This window comes from Oncorhynchus gorbuscha, linkage group LG09 (assembly GCF_021184085.1).
Source record: "Oncorhynchus gorbuscha isolate QuinsamMale2020 ecotype Even-year linkage group LG09, OgorEven_v1.0, whole genome shotgun sequence".
In the NCBI taxonomy this organism is placed as follows: domain Eukaryota; kingdom Metazoa; phylum Chordata; class Actinopteri; order Salmoniformes; family Salmonidae; genus Oncorhynchus; species Oncorhynchus gorbuscha.
The window spans coordinates 26,624,216-26,649,808 of record NC_060181.1 but is presented as its reverse complement, the minus strand read 5'-3'; the positions used below and the strand labels follow the sequence as shown (position 1 = coordinate 26,649,808).

General features: G+C 43.5%; 2 protein-coding genes across 4 annotated transcripts; both read left to right on the top strand.

The window, feature by feature from the left end:
* Positions 1–16,752, top strand: LOC124043335 (adseverin-like). 3 transcript variants are annotated; one of them, XM_046361848.1, is made up of 17 exons: positions 1–307; positions 4,360–4,514; positions 5,647–5,808; positions 6,431–6,580; positions 6,776–6,868; positions 7,089–7,221; positions 7,341–7,429; positions 7,606–7,821; positions 8,089–8,210; positions 8,327–8,417; positions 12,807–12,977; positions 13,221–13,398; positions 13,738–13,856; positions 13,980–14,057; positions 14,153–14,213; positions 15,328–15,517; positions 15,624–15,795. In XM_046361848.1, the coding sequence occupies exons 1-17, from the start codon at positions 115–117 to the stop codon at positions 15,661–15,663; spliced, it is 2,241 nt and encodes a 746-aa protein (XP_046217804.1). In that variant the 5' UTR covers positions 1–114; the 3' UTR covers positions 15,664–15,795. The 3 variants fall into 3 exon arrangements, with proteins under 3 accessions (XP_046217804.1, XP_046217805.1, XP_046217806.1); XM_046361849.1 differs by lacking the exon at positions 15,328–15,517 and having other exon boundaries at positions 15,624–16,752; XM_046361850.1 differs by lacking the exons at positions 13,980–14,057; positions 14,153–14,213; positions 15,328–15,517 and having other exon boundaries at positions 15,624–15,774.
* A 3,616-nt stretch (positions 16,753–20,368) lies between these two features.
* Positions 20,369–23,675, top strand: LOC124042751 (ADP-ribosylation factor-like protein 4A). Its single transcript, XM_046360855.1, has 2 exons — positions 20,369–20,524; positions 21,334–23,675. The coding sequence occupies exon 2, from the start codon at positions 21,444–21,446 to the stop codon at positions 22,050–22,052; it is 609 nt and encodes a 202-aa protein (XP_046216811.1). The 5' UTR covers positions 20,369–20,524; positions 21,334–21,443; the 3' UTR covers positions 22,053–23,675.
* Positions 23,676–25,593: the final 1,918 nt, after the last annotated feature.

Sequence of the window (25,593 nt, the reverse complement as noted above, 5' to 3'; positions counted from 1 at the left end):
CAAACAGAGAACAGAGCAGCACTCCGAGCTCCTCTCTCACCCTACGCTCATCTCACCACACCTGAGATCCACATCCAGCCGTCCCTCTTCTGCTATCAGACAACCAGAGGAACCATGGTGCTCTACCACAGGGAGTTTGACAAGGCAGGCAAGGCAGCCGGTCTCCAGATATGGAGGATAGAGAAGATGGAGCTGGTCCCTGTGCCTGAGAACCTGCACGGCAACTTCTATGTTGGGGACGCGTATGTGGTCCTCCACACTGTCAAACAGCGGGATAGCTGCTTCTACGATCTGCACTACTGGCTGGGTGAGAGAGAGTGTGTGTGTGTGTGTGTGTGTGTGTGTGTGTGTGTGTGTGTGTGTGTGTGTGTGTGTGTGTGTGTGTGTGTGTGTGTGTGTGTGTGTGTGTGTGTGTGTGTGTGTGTGTGTGTGTGTGCGCATTAGTGCGTGTTTCCTCAGGCTGTTCAGCAGGATGTCACATGCTGGATGATTTGTTTACTGACGGAGGCTTATCAAACATTGGAGATGAATGTGAACATATTTTAGGGAGTGCCTCATAGATGTTAACGTTTTATATCTACAGGCTGAAATCAACGGCATCATTTTATAATATTGTCATTAACATGAATAAATACATTGGCAAAAGAAAACAACTTAGCATCAAAGGCCATATGGTTCTAACAGTGTTATAACACAGTTCGTCATAGGATCATATCTGTGTCGATGTATTCATATAGGAGAAGAACAGGTTGCACATACAAGACAGAACAAGAGAGATGGTTTGGCTTGTATTGGAGAAGGAATGGTGACACCACAAATTCAGATATAGGATGCTAACGATGTTGAGAAAGATGGTTGAGAAATGGATACAATAATCACTATTATGTGGTTTTCAGTTAAATGTTTCAGTTAATACTCCGTGCCCATTCACACTCTGAATGGCACACATACGTAATCCATATCTCAATTGTCTCGAGGCTAAAATATCCTTCTTTAACCTGTCTCCCCCCCTTCATCTACACTGATTGAAGTGGATTTAACAAGTGACATCAATAAGGGATCATAGCTTTCATTTGGATTCACCTGGCCTGTCTATGTCAAGGAAGAAGAGGTGTTCCTAATGTTTCATACACTCAGTGTATGTGTTGTATGTGTTATTGTCCCCCATAGTAGTGCCACTGTCATTTCACAACTGTGTGAGCCCTCAAGGTGCTGTTGTCTGTTACTGTAGACAGAAGAAAGTCAACAAATTTTGTCATCAGCTGAGCTAAAAACAAAAAAAAAGGTTTAGCCTGAAGTAGGAAACAAAAGTTATTATCTGGTTAAAGGCCAGGCGAGTTGCCATATCCTGACGCTTCCTGGACAATTCTCCGATTTGAAGATTCTGAGATAAGGACATTCCAGGTAGAGGTCGTAAACTATATCAGTCATCTTTGCACACATCATGGGACGGTGATGTTTTCCCTTCCTATCAGGACTATAGCCACTGGAAAACAATCAAGGCGTTTCATGAACCTTTGAGTAAGTACTCTGTTCAGCTGTCTCAGAGGACACACTACCTGAAAGTACTGTCAGATTAAGGTAGATTATTGTAGAAACATGGTGTTGTACAGCTGTTGTGGTGGAGCTATGGAACCATGCAAGTCAAGTCTACTGATCTGTAACACTAGCTTCCTTCCTTGACACATCTCTCTCTCTTTCTCTCTCTCTCCTCCTCTCTCTTTCCCCACTCACCAACTCCCATCTGAATACGAACATCAATAGCACCACTAAAATGTTAGGTTGTCCTTCCTCTCCTCCCGCATCCCCCCATCATCATCATCATGAATCATTAACCAGTAACGATAGGTTTCCCTGCCATTTTGCTTGCTGCTATGGGCTTTAATTTCTTCCTCATTATGACTTGGTATGACATGGACTGTTAACCAGGAGGCATTCAAGGTATCCCGAACAGGATGCCAGATCCTGGGATTAAACATCTGTAGTGGTGTTTATTTTGTATTTAACCTTTATTTAACTAGTCAGTTAAGAACAAATTCTTATTTACAATGACGGGCTACCAAAAGGCAAAAGGCCTCCTGCAAGGACGGGGCTGGGATTCATAATAAAAAATATAGGACTAAACACACATCACGACAAGAGAGACACCACAACACTACATAAAGAGAGACACCACAACACTACATAAAGAGATACACCACAACACTACATAAAGAGAGACACCACAACACTACATAAAGAGAGACACCACAACACTACATAAAGAGAGACACCACAAAAACTACATAAAGAGAGACACCACAACACTACATAAAGAGAGACCTGACAGCGCATGCAACACATGACAACACAACATGGTACAGTAGCAACGCCACATGACAACAACTTGGTAGCAACACAACATGGCAGCAGCACAACATGGTACAGTAGCAACACCACATGACAACAACTTGGTAGCAACACAACATGGCAGCAGCACAACATGGTACAGTAGCAACACCACATGACAACAACTTGGTAGCAACACAACATGGCAGCAGCACAACGTGGTACAGTAGCAACACCACATGACAACAACTTGGTAGCAACACAACATGGCAGCAGCACAACGTGGTACAGTAGCAACACCACATGACAACAACTTGGTAGCAACACAACATGGCAGCAGCACAACATGGTACAGTAGCAACACCACATGACAACAACTTGGTAGCAACACAACATGGCAGCAGCACAACATGGTACAGTAGCAACACCACATGACAACAACTTGGTAGCAACACAACATGGCAGCAGCACAACATGGTACAGTAGCAACACCACATGACAACAACTTGGTAGCAACACAACATGGCAGCAGCACAACGTGGTACAGTAGCAACACCACATGACAACAACTTGGTAGCAACACAACATGGCAGCAGCACAACATGGTACAGTAGCAACACCACATGACAACAACTTGGTAGCAACACAACATGGCAGCAGCACAACATGGTACAGTAGCAACACCACATGACAACAACTTGGTAGCAACACAACATGGCAGCAGCACAACATGGTACAGTAGCAGCACAAAATATGGTACAAACATTATTGGGCACAGACAACAGCACAAAGGTCAAGAAGGTAGAGACAATAATACATAACGCGAAGCAGATACAACTGTCGGTAAGAGTGTCCATGATTGAGTCTTTGAATGAAGAAAGTGTTTGTTGCAGCTCGTTCCAGTCGCTAGCTGCAGTGAACTGAAAAGAGGAACGACCCAAGGATGTGTGTGGGTTTTGAATGTGGAGGATGAGGGTTGCAGTAGATATCTCAGATAGGGGGGAGTGAGGCATAAGAGGGTTTTATAAATGCGCATCAACCAGTGGGTCTTGCGACAGGTATACAGAGATGACCAGTTTACAGAGTGCAGTGATGTGTCCTATAAGGAGCATTGGTGGCAAATCTGTTGGACGAATGGTAAAGAACATCTAGCCACTAGAGAGTAACCTTACCTGCAATCTATAAATTACGTAATCTAGCATGGGTAGGATGGTCATATGAATCAGGGTTTGTTTTGCAGCTGGGGTGAAAGAGGAGCAATTACGATAGAGTAAACCAAGTCTAGATTTAACTTTAGCCTGCAGCTTTGATATGTTTTTATTTTACCTTTATTTTATTACTACTAAGAACAAATTATTATGTTCAAAGACGGCCTAGGAACAGTGGGTTAACTGCCTGTTCAGGGGGATTTGAACTTGCAACCTTTCGGTTACTAGTCCGATGCTCTAACCACTAGGCTACCCTGCCGCCCCAGTGTACCATCTAGCCATACTCCCAAGTACTTGTATGAGGTGACTACTCAAGCTTTAAACCCTCAGATGTAATAATCACACCTGTGGGGCATTCTTCTTACCAAACCACATTACCTTATTTTTGGAAGTGTTCAGAACAAGGTTAAGGTCAGAGAAAGCTTTTTGGACACTGAGAAAGCTTTGTTGTAGAGTGTTTCACACAAAATCCTGGGAGGGGCCAGCTGAGTATAATACTGTATCGTCTGCATATAAATGGATGAGAGAGCATCCTACTGCCTGAACTACAGTATGTTGTTGTAATGTATGGGTGGTGTGCAGCCATCCATACATTTACAATGGCAACATGCAAAGCTGGTAGACTCTGTTGCAGAGTGAAAATGCATTAAAGTACTAAAATAGAGCATACTATGAGCATTAGAGTCATAACATCAACCAGGCAGTTTTGTGCTGAAGTTGTGCTAAATTTCCTTTCCAAGTCTAAACTTGAATAGTCTCTCATTTCATACTAACATTTATCACATTGTATTTAAGTGCTGTACCACTCATGCTCTCTCCTCAGGTAAGGAGTGCAGCCAGGACGAGAGCACGGCGGCGGCCATCTTTACTGTTCAGCTGGATGATTTCCTAGGAGGGAAGCCTGTCCAGTACCGAGAACTGCAGGGGTTCGAGTCCACTGCCTTCACACGATACTTCAAGGGAGGCATCACATACAAAGTACGATATTGTTTTACTGATGCATTTTATTTCAATAATATTAGATTTGTTCCTTTATCTGTGTTACTGCTATTTACTACTAGAATATATGGTGTTATACTGAACCAGAACGCACACTTATTTTTTAGCAGTGAACATTCATTCCATTTGCCACATTTTACATTGACCCTGACCATGGGCAGCAACAGTGACTCGTGGGATGGAAAAGGAGCTTGGTGTAGAGGGAAAAGGAGCTTGGTGTAGAGGGAAAAGGAGCTTGGTGTAGAGGGAAAAGGAGCTTGGTGTAGAGGGAAAAGGAGCTTGGTGTAGAGGGAAAAGGAGCTTGGTGTAGAGGGAAAAGGAGCTTGGTGTAGAGGGAAAGGGAGCTTGGTGTAGAGGGAAAAGGAACTTGGTGTAGAGGGAAAGAGCTTGGGTAGAAAGGGAGCTTGGTGTAGAGGGAAAAGAGGGAAAAGGAGCTTGGTGTAGAGGGAAAAGGAGCTTGGTGTAGAGGGAAAAGGAGCTTGGTGTAGAGGGAAAAGGAGCTTGGTGTAGAGGGAAAAGGAGCTTGGTGTAGAGGGAAAAGGAGCTTGGTGTAGAGGGAAAAGGAGCTTGGTGTAGAGGGAAAAGGAGCTTGGTGTAGAGGGAAAAGGAGCTTGGTGTAGAGGGAAAAGGAGCTTGGTGTAGAGGGAAAAGGAGCTTGGTGTAGAGGGAAAAGGAGCTTGGTGTAGAGGGAAAAGGAGCTTGGTGTAGAGGGAAAAGGAGCTTGGTGTAGAGGGAAAAGGAAAACAGTTCTGTGTTCCACACATTGTTTGTTTTCTTGGTCCTGAACATTTCGTGGTTTTCCGTAATATTGCCTAATCGCTAGAAGGAAAATACTTGACACACTACCCTTGTTCAACCTCATTGGGTACTTATAGGCCCTGCCATTTCCTTTTGTATGTTGTTTCAGGGATGTTTGTGTTGGGTACTACGTAACTGTGTACCTTGTTTTGTATGTGATGTATAATACGTATGTACATCTGCGTCTTGAACTGCTTGCTTTTAAAATGAGCAAGACAAATTCCCTCGAGGGCAATAAAGTATTCTATCCTAATCTACTCTTTTCTATTCTACTCTATTTTATTCTATTCTATTCTATCCTGTTCTATTCTAGGCCGGAGGCGTGGCCTCTGGGTTCCATCACGTGGTCACCAACGACCTGTCAGCTCTGAGACTATTCCACATCAAAGGTCGCCGTGTCGTCAGGGCAACCGAGGTCACCCTCAACTGGTCCAGCTTCAACAGAGGGGACTGCTTCATCGTGGACCTGGGAGCAGTATGTTTTGATTGATTGATCTACCGATTGACTGATTAAGTCGTTGATGGATCGGTAGATTGTACTCTGGCCTTCCTCTATGTGAGAGTTTACCATATAGACATAGAACATGTATCAATGATATAGTGTCTATGGTAGTAACACTGCCTCTGCCAAGAGGTCCAGACTTTCATGGCACATATGGTAGTGCCCTCAGTGGCCCTGTAACAACAGTTAATTTGTTTGACTGTCACTATTCTGAGAAATCTGACTCATTGCCTAGACTTCACTGTGTAAGCAAACTTCAAATTCTGCTGAAACACAAACATTGTCCGTTCGGCTTGAGTTCTTATTAAATCCCAAACATATGAAGGCCTGTGGTATGTTGACTTAAGGTGGGTATCAAGATCATTTGATATACAAGGTATTCTACCTAATTAAATTCGAAAGCTATTCTCTTCTGTTTGAATATTGCCAGAAGCAGTGACCCAACAGTGACCCACTGGTTTTGAACCGGGGTTGTCTGATTGCCACAAGATTGTGTTAGTTAGCCCTCGAAGCTAAAGCCTTTATGCACCTGGAACTTCATAAAGTGTGCAACAGCCCTCTTTCCAACTGAACCATATCTGTTACCTGTCTCTAGGTTATATACCAGTGGTGCGGTTCAGAGTGCAACAAGTTTGAGCTCCTGAAGGCAGCACAGGTGGCTGCCGGTATCCGTGACAATGAGAGGAATGGCCGAGCAAAACTGGTTGTCGTGGAGGAAGGGAGAGAGCCGTCTACGTTAACTGAGGTGACAGATGTTCATTCAACACAACATTTAACTTTCATTCCCTAGTCTAGTGTTTGCACTCTTGAATTGAAATTAGCTGCAAAACTGTATGACAGTTAAGTAATCTACTTTTGTGTGCCATCATTTCGCTATCTCCATTGTCAATGTTATCTTCGTGGTTTCTGTCTTTGTGTTTTTACCTGTCAACCCTAACAGGTACTCGGCAACAAGCCAAATCTACCAGAAGGTGATGACAATGACGATATGGTGGCAGATATCTCCAACAGGAAGATGGCCAAACTCTACATGGTATGGTCACACTCTTACACACACACACACACACACACACACACACACACACACACACACACACACACACACACACACACACACACACACACACACACACACACACACACACACACACACACACACACACACACACACACACACACACACACACACACACACACACACACACACACACACACACACACATTCAAACTCATCTCGTTGTTGTTCCTTCCAGGTATCTGATGCATCCGGAGCGATGCAGGTGACCCTGGTCTCAGAGGAGAACCCGTTCTCTCAGAGCCATCTGCTGTCGGACGAGTGCTTCATCCTGGACCACGGGAAGAGCAGGATGATCTTCATCTGGAAAGGTACGTATTTAAACTGCTGAACATCTTTATATTGACAAATCATCTATATTCATCCCTCATCCCTCCCACCTTTTATGTACCTCTTCTTCTGCATGAATCATCCAACATCTCCCATAAAGGCCGTAACGCCAACCCCAGCGAGAGGAAGACTGCCATGAAGACTGCTGAGGGCTTCATCAAGCAGATGGGCTACCCACCTAACACACAGGTTCATGCTCGTTATCATCCATCTCGCATCAGTCATAAATGCTATGTTTGAATCATTTGGTTGAATCAACTCGTGACTCAAATATCATGTCAGTTCACGTCCTGCTAAACTGATCGGGACTGAAGGGGAGTTGATCCCCAACCCTGACGTTCATAGGAACAACTCTTTATCTCCAGATCCAGGTACTTCCAGAGGGTGGGGAGACTCCTATCTTCAAACAGTTCTTCCAGGGGTGGAGGGATAAGAACCAGAGTGAGGGGTTCGGGAAAGTATTTGTGACCGAGAGGATTGCTAAGATACATCAGGTGGAGTTCGATGCCTCCAAGCTCCATGAGTCCCAAAGCATGGCAGCCCAGCATAACATGGTGGACGACGGCACAGGGGACACTCAGGTACAGGACCAAGTGTTACCACCCCAAGACGTGGTTAGCCCACTGAGCTAAGGTCTAAGCTATAGGTCGGGACACTAACACAGGCCTTCAGGTATCAGGCAAGCTTCCTCATTACGCAAGTGTTACAAGGAGTGAATAAGCATATATCCTAATACATGCTAATGTACAAATGAGTCAGGTGTTTTATTCCACTGACAATCCCAATCACATAGAATGTTAAACAAATGATAGTAGAATAACCAGCCAGATGCATGTTTCATGTTCCAGATCTGCAGAGTGGAGAGCAGTGGTCGAGTCCCAGTTGACCCAAAGACGTATGGTCAGTTCTATGGAGGAGACTGTTACATCATCCTCTATACATATAAGAGAGGACAGATCATCTACACCTGGTGAGTCTGGTAGACCTGTACTTATATTTCCAATTAGATTGATTGGTTGGTTGATTGGTTGATTGGTTGGATGGGTGGGTGGATGGATGGATTGATCCCAATACTTCCTGTGGCAGGCAGGGGGCTAGCACCACTCTAGATGAGCTCACAGCTTCAGCCTTCCTAACTGTGGAGCTGGATCGCTCTCTGGGAGGGAACGCAGTTCAGGTAGGACTAACCCAAATTAAGATGAGCATCTCTTATTGTTCAATGTCTATGAATGTCCAATGGAAATGTGTGTTCTGCTTTATCCCAACCCCTCTGAAAGACACCCACACACACACTGAGGCTGAAGAGGTTGGAGCAGATTGCCTCGTTGGAAATGTGTCAAAACTGTATAAAGTTTGTAAATGGATGTATTTTATATCACAGTAGTAAAGTGTGATACTAGAGGATGTTGTTCTCTCCAGTCTACTGTGTAATAAATCCCCTAATTTGACTGCTGTTTCAGGGTTTACTTTCCATGCCTTCGGGGCAGAACGGAATCTTTTCTTTGTATCCCTTAATCTGATTCAATGATTTATGACCAACAGGTAGCACAGGGTGCTGCTTGTAGAGAGACACTGGGAGATTCTCAATTGGTTTTACTAACTCCCTTGTCCCCTCCATTTTTTGAAAAAGTTGAAAGGTAATCAAGAGGAGGGGAGGAAAGGAAATGTGGAAACAAATTCACTTGTATGAAATGAGACTCTCCTTCTCCACTCGTGCATCATCAAGCAAACCAAGAGAGTAGGACTGTAAGGTTCTATCTGCAAAAAGATGATTCTGAGATGTTTGGTTTTAAAGTTCCAACCACTCATTGGTTTGCATGGTATCAGCTATTTCTATCGTGGATTATTTTAAACTTAATTACATGAATTGGGGGAATTTACAGTGCTACTGTTGAAGTCGGAAGTTTACATAAACCTTAGCCAAATACATTTCAACTCAGTTTTTCAAAATTCCTGACATTAAATCAGAGTAAAAATTCCGTCTTAGGTCAGTTAAGATCACAACTTTATTTTAAGAATGTGAAATGCCAGAATAATAGTAGAGAGAATGATTTATTTCAGCTTTTATTTATTTCATCACATTCCCAGTGGATCAGAAGTTTACATACACTCAATTCATATTTGGTAGCATTGCCTTTAAATTGTTTAACTTGGGTCAAACGTTTCGGGTAGCCTTCCACAATAAGTTGGGTGAATTTTGTCCCCTTCCTCCTGACAGAGTTGGTGTAACTAAGTCAGGTTTGTAGGCCTCCCTGCTCGCACACGCTTTTTCAGTTCTGCCCACAAATTTTCTATAGGATTGAGGTCAGGGATTTGTGATTGTCACTCCAATACCTTGAATTTGTTGTCCTTAAGCCATTTTGCCACAACTTTGCTTGCAAGTATGCTTGGGGTCCATTTGGAAGACTCATTTGCGACCAAGCTTTAACTTCCTGACTGATGTCTTGAGATGTTGCTTCAATATATCCACTTCCATTTTCCTACCTTATGATGCCATCTATTTTGTGAAGTGCCTCCTGCAGTCCCTCCTGCAGCAAAGCACCACCACAACATGATGCTGACACCCCCGTGCTTCACGGTTGGGATGGTGTTTTTCGGCTTGCAAGCCTCCCCCTTTTTCCACCAAACATAACGATGGTCATTATGGCCAAACAGTTCTAATTCAATTTCATCCGACCAGAGGACATTTCCCCAAAAAGTACGATCTTTGTCCACATATGCAGTTGCAAACTGTAGTCTGGCTTTTTTATGGCGGTTTTGGAGCAGTGGCTTCTTCCTTGCTAAGCAGCCTTTCAGGTTATGTCGATATAGGACTCGTTTTACTGTGGATAATAGATGCTTTTGTACCTGTTTCCTCTAACATCTTCACAAGGTCCTTTGCTGTTGTTCTGGGATTGATTTGCACTTTTCACACCAAAGTATGTTCACCTCTAGGAGACAGAATACATCTCCTTCCTGAGCAGTATGATGGTTGCGTGGTCCCATGGTGTTTATACTTGCGTATTATTGTTTGTACAGATGAACGTGGTACCTTCAGGTGTTTGGAAATTGCTCCCAAGGATGAACCAGACTTGCAGAGGTCTACAATTATTTTTCTGTGGTCTTGGCTGATTTTTTATTTATTTTACATTTACATTTACATTTAAGTCATTTAGCAGACGCTCTTATCCAGAGCGACTTACAAATTGGTGCATTCACCTTATGACATCCAGTGGGACAGTCACTTAACAATAGTGCATCTAAAACTTAGGGGGGGTGGGGTGAGAGGGATTACTTAACCTATCCTAGGTATTCCTTAAAGAGGTGGGGTTTCAGGTGTCTCCGGAAGGTGGTGATTGACTCCGCTGTCCTGGCGTCGTGAGGGAGTTTGTTCCACCATTGGGGGGCCAGGGCAGCGAACAGTTTTGACTGGGCTGAGCGGGAGCTGTACTTCCTCAGTGGTAGGGAGGCGAGCAGGCCAGAGGTGGATGAACGCAGTGCCCTTGTTTGGGTGTAGGGCCTGATCAGAGCCTGGAGGTACTGAGGTGCCGTTCCCCTCACAGCTCCGTAGGCAAGCACCATGGTCTTGTAGCGGATGCGAGCTTCAACTGGAAGCCAGTGGAGAGAACGGAGGAGCGGGGTGACGTGAGAGAACTTGGGAAGGTTGAACACCAGACGGGCTGCGGCGTTCTGGATAAGTTGAAGGGGTTTAATGGCACAGGCAGGGATCCCAGCCAACAGCGAGTTGCAGTAATCCAGACGGGAGATGACAAGTGCCTGGATTAGGACCTGCGCCGCTTCCTGTGTGAGGCAGGGTCGTACTCTGCGGATGTTGTAGAGCATGAACCTACAGGAACGGGCCACCGCCTTGATGTTAGTTGAGAACGACAGGGTGTTGTCCAGGATCACGCCAAGGTTCTTGGCGCTCTGGGAGGAGGACACAATGGAGTTGTCGACCGTGATGGCGAGATCATGGAACGGGCAGTCCTTCCCCGGGAGGAAGAGCAGCTCCGTCTTGCCGAGGTTCAGCTTGAGGTGGTGATCCGTCATCCACACTGATATGTCTGCCAGACATGCAGAGATGCGATTCGCCACCTGGTCATCAGAAGGGGGAAAGGAGAAGATTAATTGTGTGTCGTCTGCATAGCAATGATAAGAGAGACCATGTGAGGTTATGACAGAGCCAAGTGACTTGGTGTATAGCGAGAATAGGAGAGGGCCAAGAACAGAGCCCTGGGGGACACCAGTGGTGAGAGCGCGTGGTGAGGAGACAGATTCTCGCCACGCCACCTGGTAGGAGCGACCTGTCAGGTAGGACGCAATCCAAGCGTGGGCCGCGCCGGAGATGCCCAACTCGGAGAGGGTGGAGAGGAGGATCTGATGGTTCACAGTATCGAAGGCAGCCGATAGATCTAGAAGGATGAGAGCAGAGGAGAGAGAGTTAGCTTTAGCAGTGCGGAGCGCCTCCGTGATACAGAGGAGAGCAGTCTCAGTTGAATGACTAGTCTTGAAACCTGACTGATTTGGATCAAGAAGGTCATTCAGAGAGAGATAGCAGGAGAGCTGGCCAAGGACGGCACGTTCAAGAGTTTTGGAGAGAAAAGAAAGAAGATTTTCCCATGATGTCAAGCAAAGAGGCACTGAGTTTGAAGGTTGTGCTTGAAATACATCCACAGGTACACCTCCTATTGACTCAAATTATGTCAATTAGCCTATCAGAAGCTTCTAAATCCATGACATCATATTCTGGAATTTTCCAAGCTGTTTAAAGGCACAGTCAACTTAGTGTATGTAAACTGGAATTGTGATACACAGTAGATTATAAGTGAAATAATCTGTCTGCAAACAATTGTCGGAAACATTACTTGTGTCATGCACAAAGTAGATTTGCCAAAACTATAGTTTTTTAACAAGAAATTTGTTGAGTGGTTGAAAAACGAGTTCTAGTGACTACAACCTAAGTGTATGTAAACTTCCGACTTCAACTGTATATTCTGTAGATAAACATTGAACAGAACCAGGCTATGTCAATAGCTGAATTTGGACAAAAATACAGATGGAACCTTTTAGCCCAAACTTTCAAAATTATGTTTACAGGGGAGGATTCCCAAAATAAATGTGTAAAGTGATACAACAAATGTAGCTAGTTGTGGCAGACATTGTATAGATAAACATTAAGTAGAGTATTGTTTTTAAATGTCTGCATGCTTTTCTCCACCAAGAAAACAACAGCTGATTCAAAGGGGTGTGGCATATTGTAAAACACTGTGCTAGATGCCGTGAGGATGCTCTTGTGCATCCTCTGTCAAAGAAGGTAATTGAGGAGTGGAGCAGACGCCTTCGTTTGCCTACTAACGAATTGACCACTTATCAGTTTCTGGGTCATGGAGGAGAGAGGACGGAGGAGTCCAGGAGAGGACGTTCTTTTTGGCCAAATGAGAATCTCCCACTGTATATGTGTTATAGTGCCCCCTAATGACTGTCTGTACAACATGGGTCTCTACCTTGCCCTCCAGCTATGGCTTCGCTATCCATGACCTCCTGTACCAAATTGCATATGCGTTAATAATCTATTTTGGTTTCCTAGGTGAGAGTGTCCCAAGGTAAAGAGCCTGCCCATCTCCTGAGTCTGTTCAAAGACAAGCCCCTCATCGTGTACAAGAGTGGTACCTCACGCATCGGAGGCCAGGCACCTGCGGCCCCCACACGCCTGTTCCAGGTCCGACGTAACCTGGGCACCATCACACGCATCGCAGAGGTTAGAATGTTCTCCCACACAGACACACACCTCTGGTTGTTTCATTGGCAGTGATGGAAGGTAAACACACATACATGGAGTTTACACACATGTTTCTGAAAAGGGTTTATGCACCGATCATGCTAAATGACATTTATGATGCTCGTTTGTCGTTTCCTGTCATCTAGATGGCGGTCAGCATTTCCTCAGCTTTTATTCTCGCCACTAGATCCCAGTTGCCTTGTCTGTTGTGTGTTGTGGTAGGTGGAGGCGGAGGCTGGCAGCCTGAACTCTAACGATGCCTACCTGCTGAAGATGCCCGCGGGGCAGAGCTACCTGTGGGTGGGTAAGGGCGCCATCGAGGACGAGGAGCGGGGAGCCCGGTACCTGAGTCAGGTGCTGAAGTGTCAGACACAACGCATCGTAGAGGGACAGGAACCAGGTGAGAACACAGATTCCTTGGCCTGGGCCCATATTCAGAAAGCGTCTCAGGGGAGGAGTACTAATCCAGTACCAGTTTTCCTTTTAACTCATAATAAGTAAGAGTATATGGACAGGGTCCTGCTATTGGATCAGAACTGCTGCTCTGAGAAGCTTTATGAATATGGGCCCTGATATGGCACCATGATAATGATGTGGGATGTAGTACTCAGGAGAGTCACCAGGGGGAACACTGAGACAAGGAAAGTTTTGAGGCAGATTGAGGATTTTAGTCCTAAAATGAATATCACCAGTTCAAGATGCACAGAAACTCAAGCAGATGTGTTATGTTTGGTTGTAGCGGACCTCTGGGCAGCGTTAGGGGGGAAGAAGGAGTACCAGACATCAGAGAGACTGGAGAGTAGCCGCACTCAACAACCTCGCCTGTTCGCCTGCTCCAACAAGACTGGCAGGTTCATAGTGAGTACCACACACACATGCTCACCCACACACACACGCACGCACACACACAAACACACAAACACACACACACACACACGCAAATAGATAGCTAGCTAGATAGATTATAAATGCTGTCTACAGATTGATGAGGTTCCAGGAGAGTTCAGTCAGGAGGACCTGGCGGAGGATGACGTGATGCTGTTGGACGTCTGGGATCAGGTATGGAGCTTGTTACCCTTCCCCAAATTAAAATGTTCAGCCCATTTTTACCTCTATGGAGGTTGAATTATATTGATGTTAATGTTTTGTGATAGGTGTTTATCTGGATTGGCAAAGATGCCAATGAAGTTGAGAAAACTGAATCTGTAAAATCTGGTGAGTTTTGGTCTTTGTCTTATGTGTGTATATGGTAGTTAATTTTTTGTATAGTAAGTTTAATGTGTAGTTTAATATGTCGCCTCTTCACTGTTGACGTTGAGACTGGTGTTTTGCGGGTACTATTTCATGAAGCTGCCAGTTGAGGACTTGTGAGGCATCTGTTTCTCAAACTAGACACTCTAATGTACTTGTCCTCTTGCTCAGTTGTGAACCGGGGCTTCCTGCTCCTCTTTCTATTCTGGTTAGAGCCAGTTCTGTTCTGTGAAGGGAGTAGTACACAACGTTGTACGAGATCTTCAGTTTCTTGGCAATTTCTCACATGGAATAGCCTTCATTTCTCAGAACAAGAATAGACTGACGAGTTTCAGAAGAAAGTTCTTTGTTTCTGGCCATTTTGAGCCTGCAATCGAACCCACAAATGCTGATGCTCCAGATACTCAACTAGTGTAAAGAAGGACAGTTTTATTGCTTCTTTAATCAGAACAACAGTTTTCAGCTGTGCTAACATAATTGCAAAAGGGTTTTCTAATGATTAAATTAGCCTTTTCAAATGATAAACATGGATTAGCTAACACCACGTGTCATTGGAACACAGGAGTGATGGTTGCTGATAATGGGCCTCTGTTTGCCTATGTAGATATTCCATTAAGAATCAGCGGTTTCCAGCTACAATAGTCATTTACAACATTAACAATGTCTACACTGTATTTCTGATCAATTTGATGTTATTTTAATGGACAAAAAAAACGTGTTTTTCTTTCAAAAGCAAGGATATTTCTAAGTGACCCCAAACTTTTGAACGGTAGTGTATATATATATATATATCAGTATTTCCCTTTTAATATACACTGAGTGTACAAAACATTAATGCTCTTTCCATGATAAAGACTGATCAAGTAAATCCAGGTGAAAGCTATGATCCCTTATTGATATCACTTGTTAAATCTTCTTCAATCAGTGGAGATGAGCATTGAGATATGGATTGTTTATGTGTGACATTCAGAGTGGCAAGACATAAGATTTAATTGCCTTTGAACTTGATATAGTAGTAGGCACGCACATTGGTTTGTGTCGAGAACTGCAATGCTGCTGGGTTTTTCACACTCAACAGTTTCCTGTGTGTATCGAGAAAGGTCCACCACCCAAAGGACATCCAGCCAACTTGATACAACTGTGGGAAGCATTGGAGTCAACAAGAGCCAGCATCCCTGTGGAAAGCTTTTGACTCCTTGTACAGTCCATGCCCCTACGAACCGAGGCTGTTCTGAGGGCAAAGGGGAGGGCAACTCAATATTAGGAAGGTGTTCCTGTCTGTTTTGTACACTCAGAAAAGAGTGTGTTCCCACTTCAAATACACTATGGTTTATCCCATTGATTGACAGTGTCTATGTGCTCCCTTCCTTACAGCCAAGACATACATAGAGACGGATCCGGGGGTTCGGGATAAGAGGACCACCATAGTGGTGGTGAAGCAGGGTCATGAACCCCCCACCTTCACAGGGTGGTTCCTGGGCTGGGACACGGCACGCTGGGACTCACACAACGTGGCCAGGACCATGAAGACACTGCAGATTTAGTATAAATGAATCCCAACAGTTATAACACTGTAATAACACAGTTTAGACATTTATAACATCTACTCTGTATTCAGCCAAGGGTTTCCAGATACGACTGTGAAATGAGGGTTAACTAGCCATTCAGACTAGTGTTGGGCTAAGGAAGCGCAAAGTACTTTACTTTTATTTGTATTTGTTTGCTGTACTTTTAGGCCTGCTATGTGTCATTTTATTTGTATTTGTTTGCTGTACTTTTAGGCCTGCTTTGTGTCATTTTATTTGTATTTGTTTGCTTTACTTTTAGGCCTGCTTTGTGTCATTTTATTTGTATTTGTTTGCTGTACTTTTAGGCCTGCTTTGTGTCATTTTATTTGTATTTGTTTGCTGTACTTTTAGGCCTGCTTTGTGTCATTTTATTTGTATTTGTTTGCTGTACTTTTAGGCCTGCTATGTGTCATTTTATTTGTATTTGTTTGCTGTACTTTTAGGCCTGCTATGTGTCATTTTATTTGTATTTGTTTGCTGTACTTTTAGGCCTGCTCTGTGTCATTTTATTTGTATTTGTTTGCTGTACTTTTAGGCCTGCTATGTGTCATTTTATTTGTATTTGTTTGCTTTACTTTTAGGCCTGCTTTGTGTCATTTTATTTGTATTTGAGTCATTTAGCAGATGCTCTTATCCAAAGCAACATACTGTAGCGAGTGAATACGTTCTTTTCTTTTTTCTTGCTGGTCCCCCGTGGGAATCAAACCCACAACCCTGGCGTTGCAAGCACCATGCTCTACCAGCTGAGCACACGGGACATCGTCTGATGTGCACTGCTTGGACATCTTTGTTTATTTTTTTTATTTTTATTTTCTCGTTACAAAGATGAAACCCGAAAATATATGATATATTATGTTGATTTGAATGCAGGTCTTTACATTTGGACTTCTGTAACTGTCTGGAAATAAATGTTGCTATTTGCTTTTTTTATGATAGAAAATGCGTAAAGCCTGCTGAGAGTTTCTGAAGTTGTTCTCAAATCTAGCCTAGCCTCACGAGCTTATGTGAAGGATTTGATCATCAGTCTGGTAATTACGAGGCTAAAAGTCTAACCCAGGGGATCTCAACATTTTTTGGCCCACAACACCGTTTTGATATCTGAATATTCTTGTGACCCCAACCGTGTGAAAAAAACAGCCAATGTTAACTTTTCTTATTTGACTCTGTGGCAGACAATTGAAAAACATTCTAACAGTATTTCTGATTGTCTTCTCAACTCACCATAACATACTTTTAATGGGAGGCTATGACAGTCAATTGCAAATCAGTCTGACATATAATGTCTCTAACATCACCATCACTAATGAGATGGGTGTGCTAGATGAATGTCTCGTCGGAGCATCTCATAGTCAGGGGTCTTGGTCAACAGTGGTCAAGCTCAGAATGTGTTCATCCCCGCTGACGCATCCAACCTGGGTCGATATTTGGTTTTAATGCAGATGAAAGCATGGTTTGCCTTTGAAAGGCTCTAAAGGACTATCAAGTCAGAACTACCTGACATGATGACTCCTTGCTGTCCCCAGTCCATCTGACCGTGCTGCTGCTCCAGTTTCAACTGTTCTGCCTTATTATTATACAACCATGCTGGTCATTTATGAACATTTGAACATCTTGGCCATGTTCTGTTATAATCTCCACCCGGCACAGCCAGAAGAGGACTGGCCGCCCCACATAGCCTGGTTCCTCTCTAGGTTTCTTCCTAGGTTTTGGCCTTTCTAGGGAGTTTTTCCTAGCCACCGTGCTTCTACACCTGCATTGCTTTCTGTTTGGGGTTTTAGGCTGGGTTTCTGTACAGCACTTTGAGATATCAGCTGATGTACGAAGGGCTATATAAATAAATTTGATTTCATTTAAATCAATCAATTAAATGTATTTATAAAGCCCTTCTTACATCAACTGATGTCACAAAGTACTGTACAGAAACCCAGCCTAAAACCCCAAACGGCAAGCAATGCAGGTATAGAAGCACGGTGGCTTGGAAAAACTCCCCAAAAAGGAGCTGCTCCGGTTCGTTGCTCTAAAGAGTTCTTTCCTCTGAATCCACTGATTTGGTCACTCATCTGTAGAAGGTTTTTCTATTTCCCCTGTATGCTTGCGTTCAGTTTACCAAAATGTCTCTTAAATAGGCAAGGACACACATTAAATCCATTGTGAATGACAACATTTCCTCTCTCAATGCGAAAACCCCCTTCGATAACCACCAAGCCTCTGTGTGAAATAAGACATTGTCATGCTCAGATCCCATGTCTCCACATAGTTTTGTGAACAGGCGTGATCGCCATGGATGTGGTTTGATGTAGTGTCCAATCTAAGTTACCTGCCGCAGTGCCTTCAGCCTTATTCTAAAATTGATTCAATAAAACAATTTCCTCAGCAATCTACACACAATACCCCATAATGACATAAGTGAAAACAGGTTTTTAGAAATGTTTGGAAATGTATTAAAAACAGAAAAACCTCATTTACATAAGTATTCAGACGCTATGCTATGAACCTCTATATTGAGCTCAGGTACATCCTGTTTCCATTGATCATCCTTGAGATGTTTCTATAACTGGATTGGAATCCGCCTGTGGTAAATTCAATTGATTGGACATAATTTGAACTCTTTGGCCTGAATGCCAAGCATCACTTCTGGAGCAAACCTGTCACCATCCCTACGGTGAAGCATGGTGGTGGAAGCATCATGCTGTGGGGATGATTTTCAGCAGCAGGGACAAGGAGACTAGTCAGGAACGAGGCAAAGATGAACGGAGCAAAGTACAGAGAGATCCTTGATGAAAACCTGCTCCAGAGCACTCAGGACCTCAGACTGCGGCAAAGGTTGACCTTCCAGCAGGACAATGACCCTAAGCATAAAGCAAAGACAATGCAGGAGTGTCTTCTGGACAAGTCTCTGGATGTCATTGAATGGCCCAACCAGAGCCCCGACTTGAACATCTCTGGAGAGACCTGTAAATAGCTGTGCAGCGACGCTCCCCATTAAAACCTGACAGAGCTTGAGAGAATCTGCAGAGAAGAACGGGAGAAACTCCCCAAATACAGGTGTGCCAAGCTTGTAGGGTCGTAACCAAGAAGACTCAAGGCTGTAATCGCTGCCAAGGGTGCTTCAAAAAAGTACTGTGTAAAGGGTCTGAATACTAATGTAAATATGATATTTCAGTTTATTTATTTGAATTTGCATGAATTTCAAAAAAACTGTTTTTGCTTTGACATTATGGGGTATTGTGTGTAGACTGATGAGGGGAGAAAACAATGTCATCAATTTTAGAATAAGGCTGTAACGTAACAAAATGTGGAAAAATTGAAGGGGTCTCATTACTTTCCGAATACACTGTAAGCTGGGGAGTTTCCTCTTGATTGCATAAATTCTTTGTTTAACAGCGTTATCTGACTTTGGCAATTGTTTTCACCATGTCAGTTGCAGGCGGTAATATCAGTCTCTGTAATAGTGTATGGTTTCGTAGTGGAGCGGACCTAGACATTCACCATGGTAATGGCTAAGTGCCTTGGTCAAGTGCTACCTTTTTTCCATGATCTGTGGGTGCACTGTGGCTGAATTTGATCTTTTAGATTTTAATCATTTTAATAAAGATTTTTAAGGTTAACCACATTACAATGATTTTGAGATATAAGGACAATATTATAATATATGTATTTTTTTTCTCCAGATTTTTAAAATTCTCCTATGACCCCATTTTCATATCAGGCGACCCCTAGTGTGGATAGCCTGTCAAATTAACTTGTAATTCATATCTGACAATATTCTAGAACTTGAAAACGTCCCTTTTGATCACTTTACGATATTGAAAGAGGGACATAGGCTTTCCAAAGGGGGATATCAGTTTCACTAATAAATTGAGTGCACCATCCTACTGGACACATATGTCAATTCAACATCTATTCCACGTTGGTTCAATGTCAAATTACATGGAAACAACGTTGACTCAACCAGTGTGTGACCTGTGGGATTTCACTGCATTCTCATTTCAAAGGTCAATTTCCCGCCATTCCAGTGTCTGGCTTCTGAGGAGCCTAATTTCAGATAGAACTATTGAAACCGCTAAGAGATCAGACCAGATCTGAGAGACCACCCAAACCACTGTAAATGTGTTATTGATGGTCCTCGCCTCCTTAAATAAAGAAATCACCCTGCTCTATGATCTTGCATGATTGCTTTTTTACTCACATTGCACAGATATTCGGATCTAATTATAAAATTATTTCTAAAAATCGTCATACATTGGCCCTATCTTTATTTAAAAATATAAAGTTAGGCAGAACACATCTTTAAAAAATATATATCTAGATCTTCATATTCTTCATATTCGTGACGTTTGTTGCAATCAAAGAATCTTGATTTGAAAAATGAGCTAAATCTATCACCAGCTACACGTGTAGCCTATAGATGAGTTCCAGATAAGAGACAGGCACGGCTCTCCACCAATCGTACAAGGAGAAAATGCTCCACCAATCGGACAAGGAGAAAACGGAGCGCGCTGGGACGTTAACCACCCAGAGCTCGCGCTAGAAACATTCTGGGTTGAACCTGGGGTGCGGGAATGGAATAGAGAGGGAGTCCGTCTACTTTTATCTTTCAGTAGTCGTGGGATCGTGATAGTGAGCAAGAGAGAGGAGATCATACATGAAACCCTGCAACGATTTCGCTTTCATGTTTTGGAAAGTCCATATGCCTACATCATAAAGGTAGGTGTGCAGTCTACAAATTATATATATTTTTTTCCATGCATGGAGATTATGCACAGTACAATATGTGGAATAAATTAGCCTATACCCAACCCATCGTCGGCAGTTTTTCATGACGGCTTGTCTACCTAGTCTGCCTGTTATTGAGTGCAAGATGATTGAGTAGCAAACTAGCAATAGCCTACTAATATATCAGAGCATTCGATTCATGTTTTTTTTTCTCATAGCACTTGTTGGCATAACACCTGTCTGCTTGTCAAGTCATTTGTTTTACCATTAGTGGTAGTAGGCTGATGTTGCCGTGTAACAGCTTCTTGATGGCCAGCAAGTCAGTCTTGTGTAGCCTAGAAAATTCTCTCAATTTAGGATTTGGCAGAATAATGCCATTTCATGCTCTTGTGCTAACGGCAATGATCATCAACCCCGAAGACAGTTCAAATAGGATTTTGGTTGGGAGCGCGCCGGCGTACTTGTCATTCAATGTCGATAGCCTACTGCCTATGAATGAGAATTAGCGTATGAAATCCACCGAGCTCCGAGCGCTAATCAATAGGCTACATGTGCAAATAGTCTCCTCTTATTCATCTCCTACGTCCCGAAATATTAGATGTAAAGCCGTAAGAAAGAGGGTGAGAGAGTGAATTATTTTTCTCATTGTAAGTGAATATACTAAGAGACTGTATAGGCCTAGGCTATATTCACTTACAGTTTAAAGCCCCTCCAATTATAAAGCAGTAGACTGCTGTTCGTTTGGTTGTTGAGTGCTTTTCACAGCTGCTTACATTGTATCCTCTCTCCTTTATTTCCAGGTGAATGCTGCAGCACAGCCCCCCTCTGAAGGGAATGAGAAGCCTTGTGATTATTTGTTGACGCAGCACCAGCGCGACACTCCCCTGTCTCCCTCAACGTGAATAACAAGATGGGGAATGGATTATCAGACCAGTTCTTCCCCAGCCTTCCTTCCTTCCAGGCCCTCCATATTGTCATCCTGGGTCTGGACTGCGCTGGGAAGACCACTGTCCTCTACCGCCTTCGCTTCAATGAGTTTGTGAACACGGTCCCCACTAAGGGATTCAACACGGAGAAGATCAAAGTGTCCCTGAGCGCGGGCGGTAAGTCCTGGCGGAAAGCGGCGTTCCACTTCTGGGACGTGGGCGGTCAGGAGAAGCTCCGCCCCCTGTGGCGCTCTTACACGCGGTGTGCTGACGGAATTGTGTTCGTGGTGGATTCCGTCGACATCGAGCGCCTAGAGGAAGCCAAGACGGAGCTCCATAAGATCACGAGGTTAGCGGAGAACCAGGGGGTGCCGGTTCTAGTGGTGGCCAACAAGCAGGACCTGAGGAACTCTCTGCCGCTTCACGAGATGGAGCGCTCTCTAGCGCTAGGGGAGCTGGGTAATGGAACGCCCTGGCACCTGCAGCCCGCCTGCGCTATCATAGGGGAGGGGCTACAGGAAGGTTTGGAGAAGCTCCACGCCATGATCAACAAACGGAAGAAGACACAGAAAGCTCAACAGAAGAAGAGATGATCTGAATAGTCGCGCGCGCACACACACACACACACACACACACACACAATTGCCATCTTGTTGGAGCTACACAAGGACTTAAGCTAACAATGGTGGTGGATGGGGACTCACCTGTTGTGGTGTTAACCATGAGCAGGACACGTGGTGTTGACTGTAGCATGATGTACTACAGTACCCACAATGCTCAGTGTCTCGTGGAGCCCTCAGTGATGGGTCCGCTGCTTGCCTGCCTGTTGGCTGAGTTGTATTAGTCATATGGAATGGGACTAAGTCTGTTCAGGGCTGTTGTCACTGTCCTCACTGGAACTGATGGAATAGATTTTCATGGACTTTGGATGGCAACTATCCTGGCTGGCACAGCATCACAGGACAGTGGACACTAATGTATGTTTAAAGGAAGTGTTATTCTATACCATGAGGCACACGGGGGTTCTCAGAGACAAAACAATCAGTCAGAAGTCAAATGTATTGTGTTCCGTCTACACTCTCAAGTGTTACAAATGTATGTAGCCTGCTTTTCAATCAGTTTGAAGCATGAAAACGCATTGAAATGATCGGTTTACCAAAGCCTGTGTTGACAATGAGATTACATGTGGAAAACACAAAGGACAATCAAGTTGCAGTCAGTCACTTGTTAGTGTGACCTCAAAGTTAGTCTTTACAATCAGTCAGTATTCTGTCTCCATGTTGCTCAATGGAAGTCGAGAGGGTCTAGATAGACGAGGTTAGCATAAGCTTGACGATTCACTGAGAAGAGAATACAGAGATGGATGTTTTTAAACGATATGTAACAACCTTGTTGTTTCATCAGTGTTAAATGATAAGAATCTACAGCAGTTGGGCTATTTAATGTGACTATCATTTGGGTTAGGTGGGAGGTAGGGGTAAAAAAAACAGCTGTCAGGCAGTGTGGTTGTCTTGTGTAATTCTGTTGATTTGACATGCTGGTTGGCTCAGCATACCCTGAATATTCTTTCCTGGCTTGGCTAGCTGTCTGATCTGGACCCTGTACTCCAAGTGTCAGGCATCTGTCAGATCCAGTCCTGGTACCAGCCTAAGACTGGGTGCAAGGACCTAAGTAGAATGAGGGTATCTGGAACGCACCCAAAATTTAGACAGATGGCGAAGTAGGGCTGGATCTATAGATTTAGCCCTTATTGGCTATCTACCTAAAACTTTGGGTGCGTTCCAGATACTCATTCTACTTAGGTCCTTGCAGTTTATAGGATTGTTATATCACGTTGATGTGGTTCCTAAGACATGAAATAGTTCCGCAGATGTAAAGATCTGATCACATCTCAGACTTGTGCAGAGTTTGTGTACCTGGAACGCACCCAAGGACTTCCATGTTGATAGACAGTCAAATAAAGGCACTTTATTGGTCTGTTTTCTGACCTTAGAACTTGCAGCAGATTTTTGTATGAGGTTTATTATGATACTTAAAGAAGTGAATTGTTGATATTGCTTCGAAGGAAGCGTTAAAAAAATATATTGTTATGCTGTTATCACATTGGAATGTCAGTTGTCCCCCTGTTTACTGTGTGTGAGGGGTGCTCATATTTATGTATTTGTTTGTATAAATGTGTTCACCTTGAATAAAGCAACAATTAAACACTAACATGATATTGAACAGTTTTAGTTTTTTTTCTCATCAAAAGTGGTAAATTAATTTTCTAGATGGCATCAGACATTGGGTAACAGGTTTGAATACTATTTTCAGAGGACGAATATTTACGTTGCGTTTCTGTCCAAGCTTAACAGCAGTTATATGGCATTTACACTGCATCAGGTGTTGGGGGCAAATAACATGTCCACTCACTATTTCCTCATGCAATAGGTTCCTGCCCTCATGTTCAGTGTAGAAACGGAGAATATCAAACTAGAGTGGCTGCACTGCAATCAGAATCAAGTGCGTCATTACACCGTCTACTTTACTGTTTAGACACACTATTTCACTTTTCACCAACCTGATCTCACTGCCTATGCCCCAAACCCCCTGAATTCAGTGGTGAATCAAATTCAGGTTCAACAGCCTCTCACTGTTAGCTAGAGTTGAGGCTGGTGTTCTAAGGCTCATGAATATTCCTGAGAAACACAAGGAAAAGCCTCATTTACATAATGGACAGGGTCCTAGTGGTGGGATTTTAAGCTGGGCACAAAACTGGATCAGGTGGTCTTGGGATCGAGGCTACTTACAGAAGAAACAGTATAACACGTTCTCATTACCAGCTATTGAAATGTCTTGTCTTATCTGGGGCTGGTTTCAATGGTGTTGGTGACTGTGTTTGGAGAAGAGACAAGCGGACAGTTCTAGCCCAGAAGAACCTGACCTCCTCAGAACAATAACAGACTAATAGAGGGGGCATTGGTCAGAGATGACCCAGTAAGGAGTGATCTCTCTGGAAGGGTTTCCCCTGTTAAGCCCTTTCCTGGTTATTGGATGGATGGAGGTGAGGGCACAGTCATATGAAGGGAGGGCACACACACATGCGCAGGCACGCCCACAGGTACACACACACAAACATATACACACACAGCGGCTCCAGGTCAGCGAGGTATCTATCTGACAGGTATGGATAATGGAGGTGAAACTGAAAATGGCTCACAGTTAATTGTTTCAGAGATAAAAAATTAAAATAAACTTTTATTTTACTCGACAAGTCAGTTTAGAAAAAATTGTTATTTACAATGACGGCCAAACCCGGACGCCGCTGGGCCAATTGTGCGCCGCACTGTAATGAAATATGCAAACAAATTCTCTCTGTATGCATGTTCTCTCAATGCATGTTTGTCTACAGAAAACCTGGTCCTGCACCAACATTTTAAAGAATTTAGTATTAATTTAATGGAGGAGTAACATGAATTTTTGCAACTAAATAAGCAGCAGGGAACATAAATAATATTGATTTGGCTTTGTAAACCTCCATACTACTCTGCTGTACGTTGGGATGAAACATTTCGATACTACACCTAACCAAGTTTTACTTCCTAATACATGTGTAAATGACTGAACGACCGGCTAGGGCCTTGCCATGTCAATGGTGGCACACACTTTCTGTGACATCCCTTCTCCAGGCGAAATGGCCGTTTGCCCAGTGCCCATGTCAATGTTTCCATCATAGTGACGTCAGACAGGTCTGTGTGGCACCAGAGGTTAAGGCCTCTCTGTTCCCATGGACAGGGGTACACACATACACACACACACACAGGGTTGGGTAGGTTACTTTCTAAAAGTAATCCGTTACAGTTACTAGTTACCTGTCCAGAATTGTAATCAGTAATGTATCTTTTGGATTACCCAAACTCAGTAAAGTAATCTGATTACATTCAGTTACTTTTATATTACTTTCCCTTTAAGGGGTGTTAGAAGAAGACAAAAACGCATATTACCAATTGATTGACATCTATTGCAGGATAAATCAATGTCAAAGTTTACATAGCTGGCCATATATGGATGTTCAATTTTACTTTATGGGTTGGTTATGTAGGCTTCTTCTAACCCATCGCTTTCTACTACATGTAATAATACGATTAAATTCTA